General features: G+C 56.2%; 1 protein-coding gene across 8 annotated transcripts in view; it reads left to right on the top strand.

The window, feature by feature from the left end:
* Window positions 1-22,224, top strand: part of DAGLA (diacylglycerol lipase alpha) — a 69,008-nt gene extending 46,784 nt beyond the window's left edge. For 5 of the 8 annotated variants that reach the window (XM_043970725.1, XM_043970724.1, XM_043970726.1 and 2 more), the window contains 14 exons: window positions 750-884; window positions 2,135-2,212; window positions 4,031-4,155; window positions 7,785-7,938; window positions 8,835-8,918; window positions 9,215-9,292; window positions 9,594-9,674; window positions 9,953-10,095; window positions 10,261-10,329; window positions 10,615-10,687; window positions 11,927-12,123; window positions 12,403-12,532; window positions 19,896-20,083; window positions 20,509-22,224. In XM_043970725.1, the coding sequence (XP_043826660.1) occupies window positions 750-884; window positions 2,135-2,212; window positions 4,031-4,155; window positions 7,785-7,938; window positions 8,835-8,918; window positions 9,215-9,292; window positions 9,594-9,674; window positions 9,953-10,095; window positions 10,261-10,329; window positions 10,615-10,687; window positions 11,927-12,123; window positions 12,403-12,532; window positions 19,896-20,083; window positions 20,509-21,430 (2,457 nt within the window). In that variant the 3' untranslated portion in view covers window positions 21,431-22,224. The remainder of the gene's footprint in view (window positions 1-749; window positions 885-2,134; window positions 2,213-4,030; window positions 4,156-7,784; window positions 7,939-8,834; window positions 8,919-9,214; window positions 9,293-9,593; window positions 9,675-9,952; window positions 10,096-10,260; window positions 10,330-10,614; window positions 10,688-11,926; window positions 12,124-12,402; window positions 12,533-19,895; window positions 20,084-20,508) is intronic. The other 3 variants (XM_043970730.1, XM_043970731.1, XM_043970732.1) reach the window with 3 other exon arrangements.
* Window positions 22,225-22,817: the final 593 nt, after the last annotated feature.

Genomic DNA, 22,817 nt, shown 5'->3' with positions numbered 1-22,817 from the left:
AGGATGGTCCCCACTTTCCAGATGAGAAAGCACCAGTCTCCTAAGAGTCTGAGACTAAATTTGAACCTGGGTCTTCTTGACTCCAAGTCCCACACGCTCCACGGTGACACCTAGGTGTCCCTCATCAGTAAACGCTCTTCTGAGGCCTTGACTCCCTAAAGCTGCACAGAGGGAGCCACAGCAGCCCTGGAAGACCATCTGCCAAGGTGCGCAGGGCTATGATCTCTGCTGGTGAAGGGAGTTCCCACCCTGACAATCACGCAACATGTCAGCCGCCAGGAGAGGCATAGCAGAGCAGTGACTGGCATGGGCCCCCTCCAGGGAAGACTGCTGGGTGGGTTCTGGGGAGGGGAGGAAGACAACGCCACTGCCCAGTTCTAGAGCGAGTGTTCCAGAATGTTCAAGGCTGAGAGCTGGCAGGAGTGCCTGAATCTAGAACATGTCCAAGTTGTAGGCTGTAGAATATTAGTAAGAGTCAAAGGCAGCTAGGTAATGCAGTGGATAAAGCACAGGCCCTGGAGTCAGAAGGACCTGAGTTCAAATCCGGCCTCAGACACTTGACACTAGCTGTGTGACCCTGGGCAAGTCACTTAACCCTCATTGCCCTGCCAAAAAAAATTTTTAAAAATAAAAAAAGAAAGAGATAGAAAGAATAAGTAGCCCTTTGCTGATTGGACGCTCGGCTCTCTCCTTTCTCTCCCCCCCCTCCTCCTGTGTTCCACCCCCATCTTCTTCCCTGGATTTTTCAGGATGCCTACTCTGAAATCGCCTACCTCTTTGCGGAGTTTTTTCGGGACCTCGACATCGTGCCATCTGATATCATCGCTGGACTGGTGCTTCTGAGACAGAGGCAACGAGCCAAACGAAATGCGGTACTGGATGAGGTGAGTGAGACCCAGGCTTCCTTGCTCCTCCTGTTAGGCCCCCATTCTCCCACCCTCCACAGGTGGAACCCTGCCTTCCCTATTCACTGCCTGAATTCCTGTTGCTTCCTGAAGCTGAGCACTCACAAAGGCTAGGCAGCAGTAAACATGAAATGGTCTGGGGGTCTTAGGGGACCACAAGCTCAAACTAAGGTAATGGTCACAAAGACCCTGGACAGCATCGAGAAGCAAGGTGATTGGCAAAGGGGAAGGAGCTGCCTCAGTCTGACCAGACTGCCATGTGTAGACCAGTGAGGGCCCTCCCTTCGGGGGTTGTCTCAAGGAACAGGGAATGTTGAGCCAGATTGGAAATTCCTGAGTCTGAAGGGCTTGATTAGACGTGTGCTGCTTGGTCCTAGAAGGCAGATCTACAGGGACATTCTCCAGGCAGATTTAGGCTTTGTCCAGGGGAGGCCTCCCTCCCAAATCTGGTGGGTCTCCTCATCTGGCCATGGTGCTCAGGTATGATCCCCACACTGGGGATGGGGTAGAGAGAATACTTGTGGAGCAGAGGTCATGCCAGATGACCCCTGGGGTCTCTCCAACTCTGAGGTTCCTAGGCTTGACCTGACTCTCCTAGGAAACGTGGATGAGCCTTTCTGCTTCCCAGGGTCTCCCTGTCAGACCAAGGGCTTGGGTCTCTCAGGTCCTTTCCCTCTCTGGGTCCTAGTGGCCCTTGACACCCTTCCCATGCCCCCTGCCCTGTTGGTCCTTTTGTCTCAGCCCCAAGGTTGGATCTCCTCCCCCTGCCGCCCCCCTGCCCCTCGCTACAGGGGGACACCAGCCTGCTTGGCGACAAACCTTCTGGCTTGAGACACCCCCTGGCCCAGTAGGTTTAAGTCTTTGGAAGGAGGAGATTCCCAGATGCTCCGGAAGGTCAGATGAGAAGAAGGCACCCAGGCCCTGTGGTCTGCCTGGTGCTGTTGGGAAGCCCAGGCCTTGGGGTGGCTGAAGGAAGGCCAAGGCTGCAGGCTTTGGGCAGGGATCATTAACTAGCAGAACCCGGTGTCCGATCAGCGGCATGGGGGAGGCTTTGCTCTGGGGAGCTGAGAAAGGATTCGTGGACTGTCAGAGGAGCCTGGAAGGAAGCGTCCAGTCCCTCCATCTTCCAGATGAGGAAACTGAGGCTCCCGCTGCCAGGTGTCCCCCAGGCTGGCCTAGGGGCAGAGCCAGGCTTTGGGCCCCTGACCCTCCCTGTGCCTCTGTTACAGGCCAACAATGACATCTTGGCTTTCTTGTCTGGGATGCCTGTAACCAGAAATACCAAGTACCTGGACCTCAAAAACTCGGTGAGTCTGAAAAAAGTCACGACGTGTCTTGAGGGGCACGTGCCGCCCGCCTGCTCACCCCTCGCCTTCAGGCACTTCACGGCTGCTTGGATCTCCCTGCTCGCTCCTCCCCGCTCCTTCCTCCCCGCTCCTTCCTCCCCGCTCGCTCCCCAAACTGGACGTGGTCTCTAGTCTGATCTGTGCCTCAGGCCCATCCTCGCCCTCCCTGCCACAGCCCTCTCTTCCCAAACCAGTCTGTCCACCCCGGCCCTTCTCCGTAGTTCATAGCCTTCCCCCCTAGCCCAGCGGAGCAGCCCTGCAGGCTGCATTCCATCATGGTGGCCGCAGCCTTTTGAACTAAAGACCATTAGAACAGATGAAGCCCAGCTTCCCTAAACCCGATCCTTCTTTTCTCCAGCCAGTCAGCAAGCATTTATTAAGCGCCTAGTGTGTGCTAAGTGCCGTCCTGGTCCCAGGCAGGCAGAGACAGAAGGAGACACTGCCCTCCCATTAATGCTGCTTGGCCTCCATTCCTGTCCTCGGCACCTTCCTTCCTCTAGGCTGCCTCCTCCACAGTCCCGACCCACTTTATCGGGGCAGGCTGGGAGCTCACCGTCCCTGCCCACTGCACCGCCGTGCCACCCCCGCAAGCCCCCTTAGCCTCCTCTCCCTGCCAGAGACAGTGTCTAGCAGGAACAGGAGCCCTCGGCACCCAGCCGGCACCTTCCCAGGGCGGGAGTTTCCTTGACACCCAGAGATGATAATTGCCTTCTCTCCACTTGTTCCTGAAGAGCAGACAGAGAAGACAGGGACGTTTCCACCCCTCTGGGGCTGATTACAGAGCTACCTATTTAACTCTATGACTAATAACCTCTTCTTAACTTTTACAAGGTGACTAATTCCCTCTAAGGAGAAGCTCGGCTCTCCCCTTGCCCAAGGCTCTCAGACATATAGGAGGCAGCCAAGCCCCTGGCCTGTTGTCAGGAGCCTCTCCCAAGACCTGCTCCAGTCCAGAACCAGAGGGTCCCCATCGCATACATTGAAATAACAACAGGCTGGCTTTGCCCCACATCCTCCCCATGAGGCCTGTAGAGTATGGGGGACAAACCCTGGCCTAAAGCCCGGGGTGGGGGTGGGGGCAGGGGCCCCTCCCCCCTCCCCACGTCTCACCTCAAAACACTCATGTGCTGTGGGACCGTGGCCCAGTCACCCTCACTGACTCTCAGTTTCCTCCTACACCCCAGAGCTGTTGTCTCCTGTCCTCCCGAGAGCTGGGACACAGGATGAGGAGCCGGGTTCATTCTCTGTGGCTTAGAGAGAAAGAAACCAAAGGCCTGGTGCCTCGGTGGCTTGTCCTGGTGATTCAGCTGCAGAAACCTGGCCTCAGCCCCCTCCCCAAGACCCCATGGGGCTCTGGAGCTGGGGCCAGAGAGAGCTCCCTGAATTCTCTCTTCCAGTTGTTCTGTCTCTCTCGGTGTCTCCCCCTCCATCTCTGTCTTTGCCTGTCCATCTCTCCTCAAGATGGTTACCCAAATCAACCCAGTGCAAAGAGGATTGTTTTGTCCCCAAATCATTAATCCCGAGATTGACGCAACAGGACAAGTCTCTGTAGGATTTGCGACCTCATTGCAGGGAGATAATTAGAGAAATGCAATCACGGTCTTCTCTGACAACCCCCCTCCTCTTTCCTCAGGCCTCATACCGCGTGACAGCTCTCAGAGTTCTTGCCGGGTAACACTGGGAGGCAAGGTGGCCGTCCCTGGCAGGGGCCATCTCTGGCGGAGCCCTCTGCTGCTGGGCGAGCGCAAGACTGACGCTGCTGTCTCTGTTCTCTTTCAGCAAGAGATGCTTCGCTACAAAGAGGTCTGTTATTACATGCTTTTTGCCCTGGCTGCCTATGGTTGGCCAATGTACCTGATGCGGAAACCTGCCTGTGGGCTCTGCCGGCTGGCAAGATCCTGCTCGTAAGTGTGCGGTGGCAGGCCCCGGGCAGTCTCCTTCCCCTGCCTCTCTTCTGGTCTTTTCTAGATCCCTCCTTTCTTCCCTCCCTCCCTCCCCCATTTCCTTCCTTCCTTCTTCTCTCTTCCTTCCTTCTTCCTCCCTCCCTCCCTCCCTCTTTCCTTCCTTCCTTCTTTCTTCTCTTTTTCCCTCCCTCCTTTCCTTCCTTCCCTCCTTCCTTCCCTTCTTTCCTTCTCACTATCCTCCCTTCCCCTTCCTTCCTCTCCTCTTTGTGCCTTTCTGAGAACTGAAGGCTTGGCTGCATTTCTCCCTCTCTCCCCTCCTTGGTCAGTCCCATGGTCTCCATCTCCCTTTCTGAACTAGGCAAACAAACAATAAAGCCCCAGGCGATCCCCAGTTTGTTCAGCAGTACCCCAGGCCCCAGACCAGCTTCATAGTGAGCCCTCTGTCCCTCTCTGACCCACTTTGGAACATTGCAGTTGGGCTGGAAAAAGCAGGCCTGTGATTGGCTGTGCAGGTGCCCGTCCTTGACCTAGTCCTGTCTCCGTTCCATCCCTTGCCAGCACTCCTGCCCCACCCCTCCTCCCTCTCCAAGGACACACCCTCTTCCATGGACCAGGACTTTCCACCGTCCCACACTAGCGAGCATACCACTTGTTCCCATAGCGGCCGAGGTGTTAAACTAGGACAGCTCCCTGCGCCTCCGGTTCTAGCCCAAGTGATGGCGTCAAAGGTCACTGCCACACAGGGCCCAGGTCCCCCATCAGCAGCAGCTGGTCAGAAGGCAGAACCCGAGCCCTGCCCTCCCCACCTCACCCAGGCCATGGCTGGCCTCCAGAGTAAGCTGTAGCTCTCACTGACCTTGACCGAACAAATGCCAGGCCAGGGAGTGGGGAGAGCTTCTCTAGACTGCTGGGATTTGTGTGGGCCAGCTGTCCTTGCCCAGGAAATGAGCAGGGAGGGGCCTTAGACCAGAGGAGAAGGGATTTAGACTGTCTGGGCAGAGGGGCTTTAGAATATGAATTGCTGAAGCCCCAGGACCTGGACTGCACACGCATGGGGAGCAGAGGGAGGCCTCCATGAGCACAGAGGGAGCCCCAGCACTTCCTCTCCAGCTCTTCTCTGAGTGAGTGGATTCTGCTGCCCGTGGCTCCCAGCCACACATTGGCCACGCAGCCGGGGTCACAAGGCTGTGCTCTCCCTGGGTAGCCGGCAGCCCTGGTCCTATCCCTGTGCATGCAGAGTCCTCCTTGCTGTGACATTTTGGGACGCCACGAGAGGAGCCCTCCCCCAGCCCACCTGGTGATCTCGGCCTCTCAGGGAGTGGCTCAAGTGGCCCCTTGTAGTCGGGATGAGGGAGGGTGGCAGGCTAACTGATCTCCGAGCCAGGTCCCTGGGGCTCGGACATGCCTCCATCCCATAACTGACAGGCAGGACCAGAGTTAAGCTGGAGATACAGGGATGCCCGAGCCAAGCTCTGAACCCACTGGGGATGTTTGTCCCTGAGAGCCAGAGGAGGCCCAGACTCACTTTAGGTGGCAGCCTCTTGTCCCATCCTCCCTCAGAGAGGCACGGGCCCCTCCATCGAAGGAGCCTGGTCCTCCCCAATATGGCTACCCTGGAGGGATGGCTGATGGGCCCTTACCTGATGCTCAGCCAGGCCCTCTGAGCCATCCCTCACCTGACTAGGAAGGGTCCTGCACCCCACCGGGACCTCAGCCAGATACCAAAGAGTCTGAGTGCACAAACCCAGGGCCTGCCTGTCCCCAGGTCAGGTGACCACTTCAGCCCCCTCCCACTTTGATGTGCCTGGGCTGTCCATGCTGTGTCCACCCCCGCCCCCCCCCCATGATACAGATGGTATAATACAAAATAATACATCATACAAAAGGCAACACGGTGGCAGCAAGAGCCCAGAATTTGGGACAAGAGCGCCTAGGTGGGGGGGTGGGGGTGGGGGGCAGGATTTTCCAGTAATTCCCCTAGTAACGCAGCACACGCGTGTTGTCCTTGACAAGTTTATAAAGTACCTAATTTATTTTTTGTTGAAATTCTAATTCATGTATAAGCAAAAAAAGCCAGTAATTGAGCGTTGCAACCCTTCCTTCATGGTGGTGATGTCCGCCAGATTTGAATAATTTTGAGTTGAAAGCATGACCTTAATCTTGGGACTCAAACAGTCTTTAGTAAGCATTTCCTCTCGAAAGCATCCTTCAGCGAGACTTAGTGGAGGTGTGTGCTCAGCCTAGCCACCCCCCCCCTCCTAAATTTATTTTAGATGTTTCATTGATTTTTTTCTACTTTTTAAACCATTACCATTTGCCAGTGACTCATTGGCCCCCTGAGAGAATGCTCCCTAGTAATAAGCAAAGAGTTGAGCAAAATGAATCCACAGTGGCCCACATGGACACCCCATTGTGCCCCAGGGCCAGAGGCCTTGCCGTCAGCCCTCCTCAGTCACGCTAGTCCCTGACGGACCCAAATCCTGAAATCTCCATGAGGTTTTTCTCCCACCCGCTTTGGGAGGAGCACAGTACGAGGTTGCTTCTCCGTGAGCCGTATCCTCAGTATGGGAGCCGATTTCCTCATCTGTGATAACGATGGTGATGAGAATATTTATGTGGGTTTAAAGTCTCCAAAGCATTTTTTTTTGGTGAGGCAATTGGGGTTAAGTGACTTGCCCAGGGTCACACAGCCAGTAAGTGTCAAGTGTCTGAGGCCGGATTTGAACTCAGGTCCTCCTGACTCCAGGGCCGGTGCTCTAGCCACTGCGCCACCTAGCCGCCCCTAAAGTCTCCAAAGCATTTTGCTGAGGTTTACTCTTCACAACAAGTGTGGCAATGAGGGGCTCCTCTTAGCTTGTTTACGAATGTCTTGCCCAGAGTCACACAGCTGGTAAGTGTCCAAGGAGGAAGCTGCTGATGATGATAATGCCCGGCCCACGGCTCTCCGCCCCCCCCCCCCCCCTGCTGCCTCTGTTCAGTGATGAGCTCTTGGGTTTCTTCCCACTTGAAAGTCTGTGATGAGTGCACAGGAGAGTGGGGGAGTGAAGGGAAAGGTCTCACCCAGTGGGGCTGAGTGTGGAGGGAGGAGACGGCTTGCCCACTGTACCTGGCCGGTCAGGGTCAACCCCCAGGAGTTAGAGCCTGAGTCAGCTGTGCCAGCCCTAGGTCCTCCCCACTCTCGGGCCTGCCCAGTGCGCTGGGGCGATCCCCCTTCAACCTGACTCATCTTGGCCAGTGTGGACGTCCCCAACCAACCATCCAGAGTCTTTTGTAAGCACCTACTGTGTGCTGGGTGCCGCACCAGCTGCTGGGGACCGGAAGCAGTGCTGCTGGTGGTGAGACAAGGCTGAGGACTAGTGTAGACGGTGCTGGTTGTAAAGCCGGTGCGACTTGGCTCTGGCCGGAGCGTCTAGGGCAGGCTTCCCACCTGGAAGCGTGTGTGCGTGCGGGGATGTGGCTGAGGACCAGCCTCTTTAAGGCACCCAAACCCAGGCTTCTCCAGAAGGCCGTGAGAGCCCATGCGCTTGGGGAGGATCGGTTGGGCGCCGGCTCCCTCTGGTGGCCCCAAGTAGAGCTGCGCTCCTTGTTGGCTTCAGGCCTGCCCTCTCTCCCCGGGTCTCCCCTCACAGGTGCTGCCTCTGCCCCTCTCGCCCCCGCTTTGCCCCTGGAGTCACCATCGAAGAGGACAACTGCTGTGGTTGCAATGCCATCGCCATCCGCCGCCACTTCCTGGACGAGAATATGAGCTCCGTGGACATCGTCTACACCTCCTGCCACGATGCGGTGAGAGGGCTGGGGGGAGGGGCGCAGGGCCGGCTTCCCCAGCTCGGGTATCTGCCCCTCCCCCCCTCGGCCAGTAGCGAATGACCCCCCTGCTTTATCCTAGCTCCAGGGAAGACGTAGGACTCCTCCCTACACCCTCCATTCTGGCCCAACAGCCGAGAGGTCAGACTGAGCCCGAAGAGCGCGTTGTGGAGGTGGCCGGCTCCCCTCCCTCCCGCTGAGCCTGGCAGTGCCCGGGTGACCAGGGTCAGAGCTAGGAAGGTGATGGTGTGAGAGCCCGGGACAAGTGACGTCCCCGGTCCTCGCCCCGTAGCCCTCTCCTCTCCTCAGCAGCTTCTTCACTCTGAATCCCTTCCTCCAGCCGTGGCCTCTGGGCGTCCCCACCTGCCCTCCCTTACCCGCTCCCTGTCCTGCGTGAGCAGAGAAAGAACACTCTTTCTCGAGTCCGTCTGTGAGCGGCGCGGTGGGCACTGAGGGGGCTCAGCAGGAGGAGGAGGTGGGGGCCCTGCCTCCCAGGCTGCTGGAAGACAAAGTTTGCACAGGCGCCCATGGGAGAACAGCGTGAGAGAGGAGATAACAGAGTGTGAAACTGTGTGGGACCCACCAGAAGGGCTGGAGGAGTTAGGAGACAGGGAGATGAGTGTAGGCTGGCCAAGTGGGGAGAGGCCTTGAAGGATGCACCAGGGGAGGCCTCGCGGGGAGGGGCACAGCAGAGCAAAAGCCTGGGAGCAGGGGCCGCCGGCCTTGCTTTGGGGAAGGGCCCAGCCCAGAGCCATGGGTTGAGCTCCCCAGGCAGCCTCGGGGGCTGGCATCTGGAGCCCTGTCGCCCTCTGCCGAGCATGGATGAGAGTGGCCGAGCCGCCCGATCCTGACTTGTCGGCCCTCCCTGTCCCCAGGTCTATGAGACGCCTTTCTATGTAGCTGTGGACCACGACAAGAAGAAAGTGGTGATCAGTATCCGGGGAACCCTGTCCCCCAAGGTACATAGCCCCGCCCTTCTCTTTCCCTTCAGGCATTGGGCTCATCAGTCAGCCAGTCTTTAGTAAGCACCTCCTGTGTGTCAGGCACACAGTGGTGGCTATAAAGTGCAAGAGCATGGCTATGCATAGAGGATGCTGTTGGGGGGGAGGGGGGCACCAGCATCTAGGGAGGGCCTGAGGAGGCCAAAGCTTCCTGAATCCTCTTCCCTGCCAGCCCCTTCTCCCCTTCCCCGTCCCCAGGCCCCCCTTCCCCAGGGTGACCTTTTATCACTCACCTGTCTGGACTCTCCTCCAAGGATGCCCTGACAGATCTGACCGGAGATGCTGAGCGCCTCCCAGTGGAGGGCCACCACGGGACATGGCTAGGACACAAGGTACCCCCCCACCCCTGCCTGGCGCCTCTGCCCCTTCCCCCTCCTCTCCTGGCTGCCCTCAGCATCCCACCTTGGGATCACCCTAGGGACGGGGACCGCTTCAGGGCCCTCTCCTGAGATCAGTAGGCCCGGCCCAGGCTCCCTCCCACCTTTGACCTTAGGGTCAGTGCAATGACCCCTCCCTGGGTCCCTTGCCATCCTGTTGGCCTTGAGTAGGTGAAGGTCCATCACCCTTGCTGGGGCCCCAGAGGAATCTGGGTATCAGAGAAGGGGCTCCTTCACCCCTGTCCCCCCTCCCTAGGGCATGGTCCTCTCGGCTGAATATATCAAGAAGAAGCTGGAACAAGAGATGGTCCTGTCGCAGGCCTTTGGGCGGGATCTGGTGAGTCCTCTCCACCTGAGGCAGTCCAGGGGCAAGCCCCCTCCCCCCATTCCTCAAAGCATCTTCCTTGTGTCATGTCTTGGTGGTTTGGGGGGGCTTCCCCTGGGGCAGCACATACACCCCCCCAGCACATACACACACACCCCTGCCACACATGCCCCCCCTCCTTGGGCCACATACACCACCCCCAGGGCAGCACCCCCCTTCGCCAGCCCCAAAAAGGAACAGGCTTAGTGGAGATGGGGCCCGAGGTGTTTGAATGCAACTCTCTCCCCCAGGGCAGAGGAACCAAGCACTACGGCCTGATCGTGGTGGGCCACTCTCTGGGCGCGGGCACTGCAGCCATCCTCTCCTTCCTCCTGCGCCCTCAGTACCCAACCCTCAAGTGCTTTGCCTACTCCCCCCCTGGGGGCTTGCTGAGGTAGGTGGGTGCCTGGCGAGAATGAGGCGGACTTCCGTCTCAGAGCTGGGCAGGGGAGGACCCAGGAAGAACACAGGGGAGTGAGGCTGGCGGGGGAGGGGGCGACCCGGCGTGGCCAGCTGTTCCGGCCTCACCCCTGACTCCTGGCCCTGGGTTCCTTTGCAGCGAGGATGCCATGGAGTACTCCAAGGAGTTCGTGACAGCTGTGGTCCTCGGCAAAGACCTGGTGCCCAGGCAAGCCCGGCCTTCCTGAGTGCCCGCCACCCAGCTCCGTCCCTGTCCCCATGGGCGACTCCCCGGGCCCTTTCTCCCACTCCCATCTCCTCTGGTCTCCGTGCCCTGCCGCCTCCTTTGCCCCAGCCCAGGGCAGGCCCAGGCCTCCGGGGTGTCACCATCTCGGCCAGCTCCCTTGGGCTTCCCTGCCCTCCTCCTGCTCTGTCCCCCTCTGCCCCTGCCCCAGGGCCTGGCCCTCCCGCCTGCTGCCCCAAGTGAGCTCGGACTCCATTCCCTGTCTGGCAGGATCGGCCTCTCGCAGCTCGAAGGGTTCCGGAGGCAGCTTCTGGACGTCTTGCAGCGCAGCACCAAGCCCAAAGTGAGCAGGCGCCCCTCACTCCCCCGAATGGCCCGGGGAAGGCCACGCCTGCTCCAGAGCTGTGGCGGGGCTGGCACATATGTCCCTCAGGTCCCCGCGGGCGTCCAGTAGCCAGAACTCCCATTTCTGTGTCACTCTAAGACTCACCAAACCCCTCCCTCACAGCCCATGTCCCCATTTTATGGATAAAGAAACTGAGGCTCAAGACGGTGAAGTGACTTCAGAGGTTGGAGTCCGAGCCTTCGCTTCAGCACTGTGGAGGAGGGAGACTGCGTCCCGGGAGGGTCAGCTGAAGGAGCTAGGGGCGTTTAGCCAAAAGATGAGAGGGGGGGCCGGGGGGACAGCCCTGCATGTGGAATCTAGGCTTGTTCTTTGACACCAGGCATTCTTGGCGGGGGATGAGGGGACTCTCAGAGAGGCCCACTGAGGCCTGGTGTCAGGAGAAGAACAGGCAGGGGCTGCCTGGAGGGTCTCCCGTGGAGGTTGGAGGCTGCAGCCCCAGGGAGGATCTAGGCACAGTTAGGATGCCCTCAGAGGCATGTGAGACAATTGGAGTTCAGTGACTTGCCCAGGGTCACACAGCTAGTCAATGTCAAGTGTCTGAGGTCGGATTTGAACTCAGGTCCTCCTGACTCCAGGGCCCATGCTCTATCCACTGCGCCACCTAACTGCCCCCCCCCCCCAGAGGTTCCTTCCAACCCTGAGATCCTGGACCTCTGTGGCTCCGTTTCCGGGTCCTCCTGGAGTAGGGAGCCTCAGTTCAGATCCTGTCTCGAATCCTTCATGAGCCGTGTGGCCCGACTGGGCGGCCCTCGGCCTTCTCGCCCGCAAGGTGGGGCAGTGTCTCTACAAAGTGCTTTGTAAGCCTCCAGGCGCTGACGTTCCCTGTGTGACCAGGGCCTGGTCATCTCAACCTCTGCTCGGGGCTGAGGTCCCTGAGCTCCACAGCCTGGGGGGGAGGGGGGCGGTGAGCATTTGGGGAGAGGTGGGGCCTGTGAGGCCCCCGCCTCCCCCAGCCAGACAGTGTCTGGCTCACAGTAGGTGCTTCATAAAGGGACCAAATGACTGAACCGGTCAGCCCCAGGGGAGCCCAGGCAGGGGCAGCAGCCAATCCTTGGCCATTAGAACATCCGCACTGGGCCTTCCCACCACCCCTTGAGCCCTGGCGCTCACCCAGCACCCACACCCCCGGGGCCGCTGCTCAGCCCCCGGTTTCCTCTGTCCTTTTCCCAAACCCAGTGGCGCATCATTATTGGAGCAACCAAGTGCATCCCCAAGTCGGAGCTGCCAGAGGAGGCCGAAGTGACCGCCATGGCCAGCAGCCGCCTCTGGACCCATCCCAGCGACCTGACCATCGCTCTGTCGGCCAGCACACCCCTGTACCCCCCAGGCCGCATCATCCACGTGGTCCACAACCACCCTGCTGAGCACTGCTGGTAGGCGCCCGGGAGCACCAGCCACTGCCTTGGGCTTCGCTGCCAAGTTCCACTGCCCGTGGTCGGGGTGCTGGACCCTGGCCCTGATCCCAGCTGAGTCTGGGGGCTCTCCGTCCTAGCCCCACTTGGGGACACTGAGGCACTGCTTAGCCTGCAAGCCCACCCAGGGCCCAGAAGAGATGAAGGGCAGAGCCAAGGGAGGGGAAGGAGAAGGGGGCAGAGGCGGCATCTCTGATCTGTGCCCTCCCTTCCCTGTCCATGTCTGCGTGTCTTTTCCAGCTGCTGCGAGCAGGAGGAGCCCACGTACTTTGCTATTTGGGGGGACAACAAGGCCTTCAATGAAGTGATCATCTCTCCGGCCATGCTCCATGAGCACCTGCCTTATGTGGTCATGGAGGGGCTTAACAAGGTAAGGGGGCACCTGGCCCCCACGCTAGGGAAGCAGGCTGCCCGGGGTCCTCTGGGAACTGCTGCCTGGTGAAGGGCCCTGGCCAGGGCAGCCTCCCTCCCTAAAGCCCAGGACCTGTAGGGCCAAGGCACCCGGGGAAGAGGTTTTCTAGATGCTTCCTCCCTTTCCACCTTATTGCCCCTTCTCAATGACCTCTGCCCCGCCCCCCCCCCAAACTCTCCTCTAAGGTAAGTGAGCAAAACAGAAGGAACAGGCCAGGACCACCTTTCTCTCCCCTTCTTTCCCCTCCCCTCCCTTCCTCCTCCCCTTCCTCCCCCCTTTCCCCTCCCCCTCCTCCTTCTCCCCCATTTCCCCTCCCCCTCCTCCTTCTCCCCCTTTCCCCTCCCCTCTCCTCCCCCTCTCCTTCCTCCCCCTTTCCCTCCTCCTCCTCCCCATCTGTGACCTACCCCCACCCTCCCTTTGCCACTCTCCCCTCCCCCAGGGCCCCTCCAAGTCTCTTCCATGACCTTCCTCCCCTTCTGTCCTGCCCTTGCATACCCTGCTCTGAGGGGGTCCCGTGGGTTTTCCCTTTGAATCCATCCTGTTTGTCACAGCACAATAACTGAAAGGCCCAGTCTAGGGGAAGGTCTAACCCTGCCCACCACTCTATTAATATCGGCCAGTCCGTCCTGGTGCCCGCCCCACCCCCAGTCCTGGGGGGCCTAGCAGGCTTCTTGACCCTGCTCCTATCTCTGCTTCCACTCAGAGAGCCCTGGTAAGTAGATTGGTGTCTGTGGGCCTTCCCTCCTCAGCCCCCTGGGGCATGTGGCTGGGGCAGCAAGACAGAATCGGAAGATGTTTGGTGACTCCTCTTGTGGGGGGCACAGCCCCCACCCAGTGCACCAGGGCCTTGTCCCCTTTGTCCATCTGAGGGCCCCTCCCAGCTGTTTGAATCGTTAATGATGTGTGCCCTCTTTCATGTGGGCATTGATGGTTGGCATTTCTTCTTTTGAAAGGTGACTCAGACTCAGACCACTGGTCCTTTAGGGAGCTGCTCTTGCTCTTTATTGTGTTAATTTTCTCTGTATCCTGCAAATGCTGAAGAATTTCTGAGCCGTTTGTCCCCTGGGATTTCCGAATGCCTCCACATATGTGCTCCCTTCCACAGCCATAGAAAGGTCATAAGAGACTCGATTCATGATACTGGGGCAGAAGCTGGGGCCTGGACAGCCTCAGCCACCTTCTTCCCAAACTTCCCTGGTCCTTCAGATGGACAAAGGGGACAAGGTCCTGGTGCACTGGGTGGGGGCTGTGCCCCCGCCAAGAGGAGTCACCAAACTGCACTTAGTACTTGGTCACAGCATCCCCACTCTCCCCGGCCTTCCTGTGGGGGCCACTAACAAGCAGCAGCATAGAGGACGTGGCCTTCTCTCCTCCTCCTGCCCCAAGGCCTCCTCTGGGCAGGAGATTTGGGGTCAAAGGAAAGAAAATCAGCCCCAGACAGTTGGGAGTCCTTGGTTGCCTACTGGAAGCAAGTGGGCAAGGCTCCCTCAGGCATCCCTGACTCAGCACCTTTTACAGGGTAAGGGGTCCCCAGTTGGGGGTGGAGAGTGCCTCCCTAGGGCCCTTCCTTGAGGACCAGTGTGGAGGACAGTGGGAAAGACCGCCACCTGCTCCCTATGTCACCTCAGGCAAGTCCCCAAACCCCTAAGCCTCAGTGTTTTCATCAGTGAAAGAAGGAAAAGAATGAGTCACAAAGACTCATTTCTGTGAGTTCAAATCACTTCAGACAGTTATTAGCTGTGTGACCCTGGGCAAGTCACTTAACCCTGTTGCCCTCAGTTTCCTCATCTGTAAAATGAGCCGAAGAAGGAAATGGGAAACTGCTCCAGGGTCTCTGCCGAGAAAACCCCCAATGGGGTCACGAAGAAGAGTCGGACGCGACTGAAAGGAATCAACAACAGTAGCAATAGCATCCAACTCCAGGGGTGGTTAGGAGAGTCAGAGAAGATGAGCCTAGAGCGTTCTGTAAACCTTTAGGGACCTCTCAGGGGCGAGCTACTGCTCACCTTGTTATCACTGTCACCCTCACCACCAGTGCTGTCGTCAGCAGTATTCACGTCAGTATCGTCACTAGTATCCTGGTTAATAACCCTCATTGTTATCATCGTCAGTGTCCCCCCCTCGTGGTGATCATTGTCATAATTGTTCTCAGTGTCCTTATGATCATTGTGGTTATCATCACCTTCATTGTTATCAGTGTGGCCGTTATTGTAACCATTGTTCTCATCTTCATTATTGGAATCATTGTTATCATCTTCATTATTATAACCATTGTTATCATCTTCATTATTATAACCATTGTTATCTTCATTATTATAATCATTGTTATCATCTTCATTATTATAATCATTGTTATCATCATTATTATAATCATTGTTATCATCTTCATTATTATAATCATTGTTATCATCTTCATGATTATAATCATTGTTATCATCTTCATGATTGCAATCATTGTTATCATCTTCATGATTATGATCATTGTTCTCATCTTCATGATTGTAATCACTGTTCTCATCTTCATGATTGTAATCACTGTTCTCATCTTCATGATTGTAATCATTGTTATCATCTTCATGATTGTAATCACTGTTATCATCTTCATGATTATAATCACTGTTATCATCTTCATGATTGTAATCACTGTTATCATCTTCATGATTGTAAGCATTGTTATCATCTTCATGATTGTAACCATTGTTATCATCTTCATGATTGTAAGCATTGTTATCATCTTCATGATTGTAAGCATTGTTATCATCTTCATGATTGTAAGCATTGTTATCATCTTCCTGATTTTAACCATTGTTATCATCTTCCTGATTATAAGCATTGTTATCTTCATGATTATAACCATTGTTATCTTCATGATTATAACCATTGTTATCTTCATGATTATAATCATTGTTATCATCTTCATGATTATAATCATTGTTATCTTCATGATTATAACCATTGTTATCTTCATGATTATAATCATTGTTATCATCTTCATGATTATAATCATTGTTATCATCTTCATGATTATAATCATTGTTATCATCTTCATGATTGTAATCATTGTTATCATCTTCATGATTATCATGATCACCATTGTCATTTTCACCCTCATTATCATTGTCATCACCATTGCCACGACCCTCTTGGGGGGAGTTCCCTCAGCAGTGCTGGCCTCCCTCAGAAGTAAATCCTGACACACACCAGGCCTCCAGGCCCCCTTACCACGGGAGGCCCCAGAGGCCCTTTGCACCTGCCGCTGTTGCCTTCGCATCAGATCCCAACGAGCCTCTGCCCATCCCTCCTGGCCCTCCTCCAGACTCCGCTGGTGCTGGCCAGGGCACCACCATCTTCCCAGTCTTGCAGCCGAATTCCTCATGCTCACTCACCCTAGGTATCCGGTCACCTATTTGGTATCTTTTGTATCCATTTCTTCCCTTTTCTCCGCTCGTTCTGCACCATGGTTGAGGCCCTCACCCTCCTGGTTGATCTCTCCGCCTCCTCTACAGCTGCAGTGACGTTCATCTACAGCTGCAGTGACGTTCATCTCCTTACTCCGTATATTCTGTCAGCAGCTCAGTGCTTCCAGGATAAAATACAGACTCCCCTATTTGCCTTGGAAAGGCCTCTTTCTCCCTGTGGCCTCGCCCCACCTTCAGTCTCATGACTCCTCATACTGGATGGCCCAGTCGCACTGGTCTTCTCCCTCTCCTCCCACAGCACTTACTCCATCTGCAGGCCTTTCGCTGGTTCTCCCCAGTGCCTGGAATTCACTCCATCTTCTGCCTTCTAGAACTGCTCACTTCCTTTAATACTGAGTTTCAACCACTATTCCTGATTCCCCTCCTCAGATGACCTCAGATTTGTTCTATGTGCCCTTGGCCCATCTCTGACAGACACTGACTAGGTGAACTTGGGTGAGTGACTGAACCTCCGAGTGCCCCAGGAACCTCTCCAAAGCCCAAAGTTTCATTGGCACAGGGAGTCCCCTCACTTGGGAGTTCCATATGCCAGTGAAGTCATGGGTCAGATAAGAAAAAGAGACAGTGAAGAAGGGAGGGAGAAAGGGAAAGGAAAAGAGAAGAAAGACATGTACAGACATGTCACCCCCAAATACAAAGTAACCTCCTTGAGGGTAAGGACTATTGGCTTCTTGTCTGTGTATCTCCAACATGTATCGTGGTGCCTGGCACATGGTAGGTAGGCACTTAATAAATACTCGATGACTGATTAATTGATGAATACTGAGCAAGGCACAGGGGTATAAAGACAAAACCAAAAGTCTGTTCTTGTGTTTTACTGGGTGGTGCAGGATGTCCCATGATAAATAAATACTTAATACATATCAGTTCAGGACATGCAATGCTAGCCACTAGGGGGAATAGGAAGGACCTTATTTAAGGCTGAGCTGAGGGAGCTAGGGATCTCACAAAGTGGAGGTAAAGAGGAAGGCCATTCAGGTATGAGGAATGGCCTGTTCAAAGGCACAGAGGTGGGAAACGTTAGCAAGACTAATTAGCTGGGGGCAGCTAGCTGGTGCAGTGGATAAAACACCAGCCCTGGATTCAGGAGGACCTGAGTTTAAATCCTGCCTCAGACACTTGACAATTACTAGCTGTGTGACCTTGGGCAAGTCACTTAACCCTCATTGCCTCAGCCCCCCCCCCCAAAAAAAAGACTAATTAGGTAAAATGAAAGCTACCGGATGATGGCTCAGCATCCTCCCCTCCCAACCAGCTCCCCACAGCCACCCCCTACATGAGTTCCATAGCCCAGCTCAGCTTTGCTCACCACCTTCCACAGCAGCCTCCCTGACAGTGACCTCATGAGGCCCTAAGTTTGTTCTCTCTCTCTCTCTCTCTCTCTCTCTCTCTCTCTCACACACACACACACACACACACACACACACACACACACACACACTTTGCACAGCTTGCTCTAGATGCAAAGATTGATAGTTACAGCTCTGGCTAGAAGGGACCTTAGAGATTATCTAGCCAAATGCCCTCATTCTACAGGTGAGGAGACTCAGGGAAGGGAAGTGACTTATCCAAGATCTCACCACAAAGTAGTGGCAGGACTGCAATTTGTGCTGGGGTCTCTGGACCCCATCTGGAAAGGCTTTAAAAAAGCATGGCATCGGGGCAGCTAGGTGGCGCAGTGGATAGAGCACTGGCCTTGGAGTTGGGAGAACCTGAGTTCAAATCCAGCCTCAGACACTTAACACTTACTAGCTGTGTGACCCTGGGCAAGTCACTTAACCCCAATTGCCTCACTTAAAAAAAAAAAAAAAGGCATGGCATCGGGCAGCTAGGTGGCGCAGTGGATAAAGCACCGGCCTTGGATTCAGGAGTACCTGAGTTCAAATCCGGCCTCAGACACCTGACACTTACTAGCTGTGTGACCCTGGGCAAGTCACTTAACTCCCATTGCCCCGCAAAAAAAAAAAAAAAAAAAACATGGCATCTTTTTTCTTGAAGATCATGATGAAGAAAAACACCATCACCAGGTGGTGATACTTTAAGAATCTCTTACTTTTCTGTTGTAAAGGTATCCAGCACTGATACAGGTCACAGCTCCTCTAGAACTGTTAGGGAGTTGCCCATGACTGAAAAGTATATTGTCCTGAGTCCCAGCAGGTTATGCGTATACTTGGGGTTCTTGATCTTTTGTGGTCTTGGACCTCTTTGACAGTCTGGTGATGTTTATGGATCCCTTCTCAAAATAATGTCTTCAAATGCACAAAACAAAAGGTTAGATTACAAAGGAAACCAATTATGTTGAATTATGTCGAAGTTCTCAATCTATTTTTCAAAAAAAGTTTGCAGATAAAAACCCCTGCTCTGTACACCCAACTAGGCTGGCCATAGGACCTTAAAGATTGTCTAATCCAGAGGCTGTCAATCTGGAGAACTTCTTTTTAGTTGGCACATAGGAAGCACTTAATAAATCTTTAATGATGAATTTTTAAAACTTTTGATAACTTTGTTTAATTTGCTGTTTGTTTTTTGTAATTCTGTACTATGCATTTAAAAACATTCTGAGAGGGGGCAGCTAGGTAGTGCAGTGGATAAAGCACCGGCCCTGGATTCAGGAGGACCTGAGTTCAAATACGACCTCAGACACTTGACGCTAGCTGTGTGACCCTGAGCGAGTCATTTAACCCTCATTGCCCCACCAAAAAACAAGACAAAACAAAACATTCTGAGAAAGGGTTCATAGGATTTTTCAGATTGTACAAGGGGTCCATGACACCAAGAAGGTGAAATACCTCTGGTCTAGGCCAATCTTCTCATTTAGCATTGAGGTTCAGGGAGGTGATTCAGGTAATGAGCAGATCCTGGATTTATGCCTCAATTCTCTGACTCCAGATCCACCCTGCTTTCCTCATATGCTATTCTTTGTCCCTGTAGCCTTTGTTTCCTGGCAGGACCTGGCCCAAGCCAATCATGTCTACACCAGGTAGAGGCCTTGGGATAACAGGCCTTGGGTAGAAGAGCAGATTAGGCTTAGTATGTTTGGAGGCTAATGCTAATGGCTAACGTTTAAATTGGACTTTAGGGGGGCAGCTAGGTAGTGCGGTGGATAAAGCACCGGCCCTGGATTCAGGAGGACCTGAGTTCAAATCCGACCTCAGACATTTCACACTTACTAGCTGTGTGATCCTGGGCAAGTCACTTAACCCTCATTGCCCCGCAAAAAATAAAATAAATAAATAAATTGGACTTTAATGTCTGCAAAGTGCTTCATCTCATCTGACCCTAGCTACCTGAGAGACAAATATGATAGGTATTATTGCCTCTGTTTTACAGAAAAGGGAACTTTTGCTTGGAAAGGGAAAGTGCCTTGCCTGTAGTCAGCTAGCTAGTAAATGCCCAGGGCAGGATTGGAGCCCTGGTCTCTTCTGACTCCAAGTCTTTTGTTTGCTGTTCAGTTGCTTCTAACTCTTTGACTCTCAAAAACACTGGAGTGGTTTGCCATTTCCTTCTCCAGATCATTTGACAGTTGAGGAAACAGGCAAATGGAGTTAAGGGACTTGCCCAGGGTCACAGAGCTAGTAAGTGCCTGAGGCCAGATTTGAATTTAGGAAGAGCGGAGACCAGATTTTCACTCAGGCCCAGTTCTGTAGCCGTTGCAGCGCCACCTAGCTGCCCCGGACTCCAAGTCTAGCATGGTGCTAGCTAGACTACAGGCCCTCAAGAGTGACTTGGATTTGGCCTTGTCCTAGACAGAGTCTGCTCAGCCTTGAGCCCGTGGTTGGTTGGCTTCCCAATGGCCCATCCAGGGCCTTTCTTGACCAGTAATGCTGGCCTTTCTCCCCCAGGTGCTGGAGAACTACAACAAGGGCAAGACAGCACTGCTGTCTGCAGCCAAGGTCATGGTGAGTCCCACTGAGGTGGACTTGACCCCAGAGCTCATCTTCCAGCAGCAGCCCCTGCCCACGGGCCCCCCAGGAACCACCATCCACTCTCTGGAGCCTCCACCAGCTGCCCTGAGGAGCAGCAGCATCAAGTAAGTTCCGCTTTGACTCCTTGGGAGGGTTGGGCTACCTTGGGACAGGGTCCGGGGCTGGTGAGTGTGGGTGGGTGGAGGGGTGGCAGTTGTCTCCCTCTGGTCTTTCACCCCAAGATTAAGTCAGTAAAGGGACGCCTTTTCCATTAGGCATTCACCCAATGAGCACATCACCTACCCCAGGGGTGCCCACCTGGACCCTGCCTGGTGCCCCTCCCTGGCCATGGGGACCAGGACCCCAGAGTTGACAGGAGTCCTCCTGCCCTTGCCCAGGGTCATGGGCCGAGAGGCCAGCGCCCTGTTCTTTGGCCTCCTAAGCCACGAGCCTCCTCTTACCTCCTGAGGGGCAGAACCCACTGCCTCCAGGAGCCTCCTACCGACTGGCCCTCCCTGCCCCCACCCCTGCTCCACCCCGAACTTGGCAGGAGCAAGTCCCAGTCCGAGATCAGCCTGGAGGGTTTCTATGAGACCAAGGCCTTGTCCCCCGCAAGGAAGGACCCTGTGGAGCTGCTGCTGCTCACCACCCAGGAGCGCCTGTCGGTGGAGCTGCAGGACCGGCGGGCCCCCCTCGCCACCATGGAGAGCCTGTCGGACAATGAGTCCATCTACAGCTTCGACTCTCGCCGCTCCTCCGGTTTCCGCAGCATCCGGGGCTCCCCGAGCCTGCACGCGGTCATGGAGAGGGACGAGGGCCACTGCTTCTACATCGACCCGGCCATCCCCGAGGAGAACCCTTCCCTCAGCTCGAGGACAGAACTGCTGGCCGCCGACAGCCTGTCCAAACACTCGCAGGACACGCAGCCGCTGGAGGCCGGGCTGGGCGGCGGCGGCGGCGGGGAGAGCCCGCGGCGGCGCTCCAGCGGGGAGGAGGGTGGCTCTTCCCCGGCCCCGGCCAGGGGGGAGCTGACCCTGCACAACGGGCGGCTGGGGGACTCGCCCAGCCCTCAGGTCCTCGAGTTCGCCGAGTTCATCGATAGCCTCTTCAACCTGGACAGCAAGAGCAGCTCCCTGCAGGACCTGTACTGCATGATGCTGTCCGAGAGCCCCAGCGGCGACTACGGCGCGCTGCCCAAGTCGGTGAGCGAGCAGGAGATCCTGCTGCGGGCCCAGTACGAGCCGAACCTGGTGCCCAAGCCCCCCCGGCTCTTCGCCGGCTCCACCGAGCCCTCGTCGGGCATCTCGGTGTCGCCCTCCTTCCCCCTCAGCTCGTCAGGGGAGCTCATGGACTTGACCCCCACCGGCCTGAGCAGTCAGGAGTGCTTGGCGCCGGACAAGATCCGGACTTCTCCCGCCGGCCACACCGCCAGCCCCTCCAAGCAGGACGACCTCATGATCTCGGCCCTCTAGTTCTGGGGGCGGGGGAGCTCGGACCCGCCACACCAAGCATGCCGCAGCCCCAGGCCTGGGGGCGCCATCCCCTGCCTGCCTGCCGGCCCGGCTGGAAGCATCACCTGAGGGCCACTGGGGCCCTCGGGACCGTGCTGCTGGAGAGGGAGGGGCCCGCTGCCAGCAAAGAAGGAGAGTGCACTCACAGGGTCCGTTTCCCTACCTCAGCCCCAGGCAGCGAAGGCCCCGGGATCCGCTTGAGCTGGGGAGGGAGGTGAGCAATCCAGGGGTCACCAACACCGCCCGTATCTGTGAAGGGGCCAGGAAGGCGCCGGGCAGCGCTTGGCTGCCCATTTCTCCCCCTTCCCCCCTCCAGGAGCGGCCTCTCCGGGGCTTCTAGGAATTCTCATTTGCTGTTCATCTGGGCCACAGCCCCAAGGGCCCTGCCCCCACGTCCCCCCCCCCTCCCACCAGACCACCCTGGGGAGAAGGAGCCCCAAGGACCCTGTTCCCCACCCCCACCCTGGGAAGAGCCGCAAGGGCCCGCCCCACAGGGCCAGGTACTTCGTCCCCCTCTTGGTGCCCAGAGCCTGGGGACCGGGAAGAGGGCAGGATAGAGTAGTGGTTTCTCTCTCCTACTCTCCCGTTTCATCCCCTGCCCCAAAGCCCCGGATCTGTAATGGCACCTAAGCGGGACTTCCTGCTGGCTCGCCACCCTGGTCCCTCGGTCCCCAGTTTGGGTCACAGTCCCGCAATCACGAGCTGTGTATGTTTACAGAAGCCGCCAGGCTCCACTGAAGATGTTAATGCCTGGCCCGTCCCCCCTTCCCCACAGGCTGGGTGCTTCCCCCCGGGGTGGGCCTGGCCCAGGGCTTCCTTCGGGGACTTTTCAGGTCCATCCCTTCCCCGTCCCAGCTCCCCTTCTCCTCCCCAGTGCTGTTCAGAGGAGGGAGTCCTCTGGGCCCAGCTCCCTTCTCAGGCCCTGGGGCCACCCCTGTTTAGTTGCACTCACCCTGTCCCCCACCCCACCGTGGAAGGCTTCTCAGACCCTGCAAGTGTAGACAGCAGCCTAACCTGAGACTTTGATGTGAGCTTTCTGAAGGGGATGGCTGCTGGTCCCTGCACCTCCACAGTCCTGGGGGCAGCTAGGCCATGCAAGCAGACCAGGGGTGTCAGGGGCAGGGTGGTCAGAGGACCTGGCACCTCTCTGTACTAACCTCTCACTCATGGGCCTTCCTGACTGACACCGGAGCTGCCCACTGGTCCCTGCTGTGGCAGCGGCGACCCCCTTCCTTCATCCCTTTCTCCAACCTCTGCAACATCCCCCAGCTGAGCCCCAGTCGCATGGTGAGCGGTACTGCTTCAGAGAGGAGGGAAAGCAGGCATGTCCGCTGCTTGCTGGGTTGTT

This window comes from Dromiciops gliroides, chromosome 6 (assembly GCF_019393635.1).
Source record: "Dromiciops gliroides isolate mDroGli1 chromosome 6, mDroGli1.pri, whole genome shotgun sequence".
NCBI classification, from domain to species: Eukaryota; Metazoa; Chordata; class Mammalia; order Microbiotheria; family Microbiotheriidae; genus Dromiciops; species Dromiciops gliroides.
The sequence above is the reverse complement of the archived record's forward strand: the minus strand, read 5'-3'. Positions and strand labels throughout refer to the sequence as shown.